This window comes from Lygodium microphyllum, chromosome 27 (genome assembly GCF_053477565.2).
Source record: "Lygodium microphyllum isolate KBCC chromosome 27, Lygodium_microphyllum_v1.1.10, whole genome shotgun sequence".
Taxonomy (NCBI): domain Eukaryota; kingdom Viridiplantae; phylum Streptophyta; class Polypodiopsida; order Schizaeales; family Lygodiaceae; genus Lygodium; species Lygodium microphyllum.
In genome coordinates, this window is record NC_141161.1 from 78,722,164 (window position 1) to 78,730,108 (window position 7,945).

A 7,945-nucleotide genomic window follows, 5' to 3' on the forward strand; every position below is an offset into this window, starting at 1 on the left:
ACCACATCAATGGTACAAAATACATGGTAGTCGTGCATGCATTGAACCAAATGAATGCCATGGAGTACATAGGGTGGAAATGTGGACCTTCCATTGCAAGAATCTATAAAGAGAGGTGATGCACCATTTCTTATTCACAAGGTGTTGTCATACCTTAATGTCTTCAATTCAAAGCATTTGTATACAAACCTAACCTAAAGGGTTTTAAACTTTTATGCTTTGTCAACCTTAACAACAAAAGTTATCACTTTTGGTTGTCCACTTTAAGACCTCCACACAATGGCATGGATAATAAAGTTACATCCTCTTAACATTCTTAGGATTTGCAACGATTCATCTAATTTACTATATACCATTTGACTTTTAAAAGGAACACATTAGTACATGTTTCATGCTTGTTTTAAGTCTCAAAAATCGAATATGCTAATACCATACTAAGAATGGCTAATACTACCAACCACTAAATAGTAAGATATGAAGCAAAATACCAAAAAGTCATGTAGATAAACTACACCAATTATAGAAAAGAGAGCAATCATTATTGTGGGAGAGCCCTTGTCAAAAAGAGCGTTCTCAATCTTCCCACTCATTCAAAAGCATGCATGGAGTTTACTTTACATGGCTCCTAGTTCAATGGCCTTCACCTCCAACTTCATTAAAGTGTTCCGTTAGACTAAACATGCAAGTACATGTATGTCAAAGGCCCTTAACATACAAGAGCTGAATCTAATTTGTGTAACGTGCAGATTTTTCGTGTCATTGGTTGAAGCTTCATATCCTTTTGTGCAGCAAGTGGTTGGCAATTCAAATCTCATGGCCACCACAGTTTTCATTGCAGAGCTTTTGTGCCACCTCTGGCTGGCTCCTGATCATTAATATTCAAGAGCCAAACTCAGCTTGTACCAAAACAATTAAAGCATGCATATATGCGTGCATGTAGGCACGCGCACACAAAATTGTGCGCGCGCACATGCGCGTCTCTGAGAGAGAGAGAGAGAGAGAGAGAGAGAGAGAGAGAGAGAGTTTGTTGGGTTCTCCTTCACTGAAAACAGCTCCATTCATGCTCATTGTACAAGCCAGCTTTCATTCACTTAAGATGTGTGAGTATAGGCAATTTAGCTCATCAGGTACTTGCTACCTTGTATCACCTTATATGCCACTCATGTGGCTGGCGCCATCACACATACAAACCTCCCAAAACACCTCCATCTGCTCCGAAGAAAAGTCCAATTCCTCCAATGGTGCCAAGTCCCTTCTGGCATTCTCAAATACTATTTTATCGTTGTGACTAGCTGCACAGCATTGGGCCAGTCAATGCTATTCTTCTGACCTTTGTTTGCAAAAGCTGCTAAATTGCAAGCTCCAGGCTCAATACACCGGTAGGTCTGCTACATGTCAAAAGTTTATGCAACAATGATGCTACACAATTTTGGTCATTCACAACCAAAATGAGAATGATCTCCACACAACAGCAGAAAAATCACATCATGTCTTGTAAGGAATGCAACATCCAGGCCACCTATGTGATAAGAAGGCTAGCAACTTTGATGGCAGCAGCTCCTACCTCAGCTAGCTCCGTTGGCCATCCCGTCATGACATCATGTCCTGCAGCAGGCCTTTCCGCAGATATCACTGGTGTTTAGCATCCAAAAAACAGCTAAGTAGAAAGCATACTGTTCAACTGGTAGGTCTTGCAGTCAAGCTCCCTTCTGCCTCTGCACTGGAAGGCTGATTTCCATCTGGCCTGAGGGAACCTCTGCACACCTCTGTTAACTTTTGTGAGGCCCATGCCCCATCTCACATCTCTATCCCATGGGCACACCTTCAGACCCCAGTAATTTGGCATACATGTCTGGCATCGTTGAGCATCCAGCAGCAAATTCTTTATTTACCTTAACAAGCTGCTGAAAGCATCTTAGACCAAGTTCTGTATCGCCATGAAGGTTGCAGGCACTAAGGAGAGCTCTGAGAACCTCTCCTTCAGGTGGAAGAAACTGCATGGCCTTGAATAACCTCTCTGCTTCATGAAGTTGCCCTGACCGTGCAAAGAGATCAACCATGCAAGCATAGTGATAACTTGTGGCTTCAAGGGCATGCTCTTCACACATCAACCTGAAATAATCTTGGCCTTTATGGACCAGGCTGGCATGGCTACATGCACTAAGCAGGCATGTGAATGTCATAGCATCTGGCTTCATACTTACATCTTGCATATCCTTGAAACACTCTAAAGCTTTGGCGCTCTTCTCATTATCCCTGTATGCCTTCATCATCACTGTCCAGGATATAACATCTTTAACAGGCATACTGCTGAACACATCCCATCCATCAACAAGCGAACCACATCTCCCATACATTTCCACCAGCATGTTGGCCACGGAAAGAACTCCTTCTAATCCTTTTCTGGTTGCTTCTATATGTAATTCACGACCTGTTTCCAATGCTCCAAGAATGCCACAGGCCTTCAAGCTGCAAGTGAGTGTGAAATCATCTGGAGATATTCCCTCCATCTGCATCTTTTTCAAACAGTTCAATGCTTTGTCACCAAACTGATGTTCAACAAAGCCTGCAATAAGCACGGTCCACGAGGTTGCACTTTTAACCATTAGCTGGTCAAACACTTCTTGTGCTTCAGCTAGGAAGCCATATTTTAGATATACATCCATCATTGTGGTGCCAAGATAATCATCCTTCTGCAGTCCATTTTTAGCAATCTCCGCACAAAGTGAGTGGATCTTTTCTATGGATCCCAAGCTATCACAAGCCTTCAAGCCACAAAGATATGTGTGGGCGCTTGGAGAGACGCCCTCGGCCTGCATTTGTTTCAAATAATTCAGTGCCTTCTCACCAAGCCCATGCTTGGCACATGCCGAAATCAACGCTGTCCATGCAATTTGATCTTTGATAGGAAGCCTGTTAAACACAGTGCCTGCTTCTTGAAGGAAGCCAGATTTACCATACATGTCAACCAATGTGCTGCCTATGAAAAGATTTTGTTCCACTTGCTTAGTGATGATTTTAACATGTATTTCTCGGCCTCGTCTTGAATCTTCAAGCCCAATGCAAGCTTTCAAGGCACAAACAAATGTGTGATCATTTGGAGAGATGCCCTGCATCTGCATCTGTTCCAAAAAGTTCAGGGCTTCCTCGTTAAGCCCATTATCCACAAATGCTGAAACCAATGCTGTCCAAGACAAAAGATCTTGAGCAGGCATCATCTGAAACACACTGCGCACTTCTGCAAGCAAGCCGCATTTACCATACATGTCCAAAAGGGTAACACCAACATGGGAAACTCGCTCAAGTCCATGTCTGATGACTTCTGTGTGTATATGCAGGCCTCTGTCTGCATCCGCCAGGCTAGAGCAAGCCTTGAGGATTGCAACGAAGGTGTAACTGCTAGGTCGGACCAATTCCTCTTGCATTCTGTGGTAGAGGCAGAAGGCATAGTAGGGTTGCGCAGCCGCAACGCAGGCCGAGAGAAGGGAAGTCCAAGCGTATTGATTCCGAAGAGGCAATCGATGGAAGACATGCAGCGCGTCCGACAAGCTCCCACAGTCGGCCAACAGTGGCACCAGGTGGTTGCCTAGGACAATGTGGTTCTCCAAGTGGTGCTCGCACATGGAGGCGTAGAGCCTCCTGGCGTGGCCTCGATTCTTCTGGAGCCTGCATTTCTGCAGCTTGGCGATCAGATCTTCGATTATGAGTGGCTCTGCCATGTCTCTCTGCACTGACGGTCTGCATCATCTAGGGTTCTGAGGGTGATGGTGATGATGATGGTGAAACGAAATGCCCTGAGATGTTCTTCCTCTCTGCAACTTCGAAGGGCCCAGCGATAGTCTAGAGACGCTGAAATTTATATTGTATGGACATGGAAGAAGACGCCACCAAATAAATTGCCAGAACTGGCATCGCATCAAAATTTTGGAAAATAAACAAGTTATCATAATACATTAGAGTAAGGGTTGCAACTTGCACCACCCCCAAGTTACCATAATACATTAGGGTAAGGGTTGCAACTTGACGTCAAACTCTGTCGATCACATTTGAGGAGAGAGAGACCCCCGTGAGCTCACCCAGGTCCAATACAATACCATTAAAACTGGAGGGAAAAACACATTTGTGCAAATAAATGATTGCAATGCCATTTGAACTTTTTAGCAACTTTACCTGGTACCTTCTTTTCATGGAGGGCACTCCATGAATTCCCAAACTTAAAAGTTCTAACACACCTTGAAGTGTGGTTAAATAAACTATCCACATGTCATTGAACTCGAATCTATGGACTTGTGCATGCACAATTTCCTTGCATGTGTCCTAGCCCGTGCCACATCTAAGTCCCTAAACTTCTGGCAGTTGAAACATGAGTCCAAGCAACAGAGCAGGCAGCAGCCACACCTAATATAACTAGGTGTAAACCCCACCTACGCCAACCAAACAAAAGAGACATTCAGGTGAGAGAAAAGTCCATATGAGAGAGAGAGAGAGAGGTGAGCTAACATCCCATTAAATGCTTATAAAAAGACAAAAGGTTCTCAAGGAGAAAGAACCCTTTTTATACCAATCAATAATTGCAATGTCATTGTAACTTCATTTCTAGCACAAGGTTAAGTGTAATTAAATAAAAAGTCCACACCTTATTAAACTTGACTATATGAACTTGTGCAAGGAGATTTTACCTAAGTGTGGCCTAAGGGCCATGCCATGCCTAAGTCCCTTGACTTGCACCAACCAAGACAAAAGTCAAACTATGTCAATCACATGTAAGATGAGTAAATCTAGACACCACTTTGCGCCAACATGGAAAGAGAGACAGAAAGAGAGCTCACTTGCCATTAGACCTCTATGGCGAGAGAAAATAGACTTGAAAGTTGAGGAGAGAAAACACATTTGTGCTTATAAATGATTGCCATGCCATTTGAACTTCACCAAGTTCACATAGTACCCTCATTTAATGGAGAATACTCCATGAACTCCCAAAACTTAAAAGTTCTAAAATGTAGTGAAAAGTGGTTAAATAAACTATCCAAACTTGATTCTATGGACTTGCATAAGTAAATTTTCATTGCATGTATCCTAGCTGTAATGCATGTGCCACACCTAAGTCCTTAAGCTTATGGTTGTTGAAACATGAGTCCAAGTAGAAGGGCCACACCTAATATAACTATGTGTAGACCCCACCTATGCCAACCTAACAAAAGAGACTTTGAGGCCAATTATCCCTTTAGTAGCTAATATTCACCAAATGGCTAAAATTTTATATATCTACAACTTTTTTTCTTGAAAGTTGAGTAGGTTGAGTTTTAACTTTGAGATTTTTTATTCACCCACATTTCTAAGATTTATTGAGGTTATAAAGGCTCTTTCCCCATTTATGTGAATTAAAAATTCAAAAAATATGTTAAATTCACCCCAATGTTTATAAGCCTTGGGGTATATATAGGAACATTCACCATAGTGTCCGATCCTTAAGGTTTATATTGATATTGATCAATAATAACATTCCAACATTTTAAGAGAAGATTCCTAAATGTTAAGATAAGGATACCTTATTGATAAAAAGGTAAGGGATAGTCATGTATTCTTGTAGTGAGCACCTTAAGAGTAAGAATCCAAATCGGGGAAAAGACACATGGGTGGGGTTTATGGGGATATTATTTGCTGTACATAAAAGGCATCCTCAAATAGAGCTCACATACTATCATCTAGCTAAGGTTATAACTTATGATACACACATCAACCATCATTATTATGTAAAGATTTTGAGATGTTTGTGTTTCAACCATGTTAAATCATTAACTACTCCATTCCTTTATACCACAATTTAGTTTATGTGTCATTGCAAGTCAATCCATACCATATACTCTCTCTCTCTCTCTCTCTCTCTCTCTCTCTCTCTCTCTCTCTCTCTCTCTCTCTCTCTCTCTCTCTCTCTCTCTCTCTCTCTCTCTCTCTCTCTCTCTCTCTCTCTCTCTCTCTCTCTCTCTCTCTCTCTCTCTCTCTCTCTCTCCACACACACGCATGCGTGTTTGTGTGTGAGAGCATGAACACAAGCAAATCACTACCTTGAGATCTCATGCCACAAAGAAAAAACAGTCCAATCCATTTCTCTTCCAAAATTAAGTGATTACATGTAAAAGTAAGTTCTTAAAGCATTCCCAAAAGAGATGAGAGAAGCTGTGAAGACTTGCCTTGTGAATGCTATAAATGAAGGCTCATGTGGCTCTAGATTGTAGGATAGATACAATCTCCTTCCTCTATTATAGTCGTGATGAAGGTTCAAGGTCCAAAATCAAAAAACGTTAGGTATTAATGCAACAAAACAAGCTGACACATGCAAGAGAGATAGTTCGTAATGTAAAACCTTTTGCTTTTTATAAAAATTGGACTACTTTTTAGTTTGATTAGTCATGGTTGTGCTTTTAAAGATAGACTTGGAGAAGTTTTGTGCATGAAATCATTATGCTACTCTCTGTTGGCAATCATGGTGATGTGGCATAATAGCTACCATTGCTTTTTGGTCAAGGTAAACACACAACTTCTCTTATATCACACAAGATGGAGTTATACCCTACGTCTAAAATAAACGTCGCATGGTTTTTGGCATACAAGCAAAAAGAAATCACAATTAGTCTACTTGTCACTATCATGGTGATCTAGAGGTGCTTGGGATGATGCTTTTTGGTCCATATCACATATTTTTTGTCCTTGGCACTCTAGGTGGTCATTGATAACACACTTAAAGGATCATGCTCTAGTGTTCAATCACGATTGTGGGAGGTCAAAATGCCAATTGTGGAGATGAGATGGACAATCATGGTGGTTTGAAAACTTTAACTACAATGGTGGCAAGTAGGCCTCCTGAATGATCTAGATGTGACAAGCACTATCATGTAGGGAAGATGTCCCATAAACTCTATCGCACTTTAATTAACATTAATATATAATAAAAAATATCAATCTTATGTTAAAATTATGGAATAATGGTGATTAGCAAGTAGTCATGGTGGTCTTGGACTCAATCGTGGTGATGACAAATCCACTCAACATAATGGTACTTTCCACACAGGGTGTTTCTTATTTTATAAGCAATGGGTAGCCCCAATCCTTGAGATAGTACATAGTTGATTTCCACATGGTCTTTAGTGTCTATAGAAGTGCTCTTGGTGGTCATGGCTAACACTTATGGTGATGGAAAAATCAATTCTAGACATTGGTCTCTAGATATGGTAGTCTGGGAGGCTTCAAAACAAACAGCACCACAACTAGTTTGAAGCACAAACTCATCTAGGAAACAACAGGCTAGATTTGGCACTCAAGGGGTTCAAAGTAAATGGGGAAAAAACCAATCAAAGTAAAGGGCATGAGGAGATGGATATTATTCCCGAGCAAAATAAAAATGATCGCATATCAAATTAAATTAGTTTCATGCAATGTCAAGGGTGGCCTGAACAGCTTAGTCAAGAGGAGCATGTTCTAGAGATGGGTGCTTAATCAAGATCTTGATGTAGTAATGGCACAAGAGCATAAGTTGCATTCCTGGGAGGGACATATTTTTTACCATGAGGGTTGTAGATGCTTTGTGGGTGGTACTTCACTAGAAGGATTTGGATGCAAAATGGTTAGCTTGGTGGGTCCTCTATGCATATTTAGCTTGACTTCATACTTAAAAAACCCATTCATCTTCTTCTCTATATTAGCTCTCTTCTCACATTGTAGCAGAGGTTTCGCTCTATTATTGATCCATATTTTGTCTATGTAAACCCCAAAGACAAATGTGTTAGGTGACTAATTATCCTTCATCTCTAAAAGGTAAGCTTCATCCATTTAGCATCTACCTTTGCTAGACCAAAATGCTCTTTGATCCTATCAACACTCCAAACTAATTGCTTATATTCATTCCAAATATCTAATTATGTCCAAATTCCTTTATCATTAAGTCTTT

The 7,945-nt window shown here is 40.9% G+C and overlaps 1 protein-coding gene across 1 annotated transcript; it reads right to left on the bottom strand.

Moving 5' to 3' along the window:
* Positions 1-1,519: 1,519 nt before the first annotated feature.
* Positions 1,520-3,719, bottom strand: LOC148012498 (pentatricopeptide repeat-containing protein At1g15510, chloroplastic-like). The gene is made up of 2 exons (XM_087669160.1): positions 1,823-3,719; positions 1,520-1,632 (listed from the first exon to the last, which is right to left on the bottom strand). The coding sequence occupies exons 1-2, from the start codon at positions 3,717-3,719 to the stop codon at positions 1,520-1,522; spliced, it is 2,010 nt and encodes a 669-aa protein (XP_087525286.1).
* Positions 3,720-7,945: the final 4,226 nt, after the last annotated feature.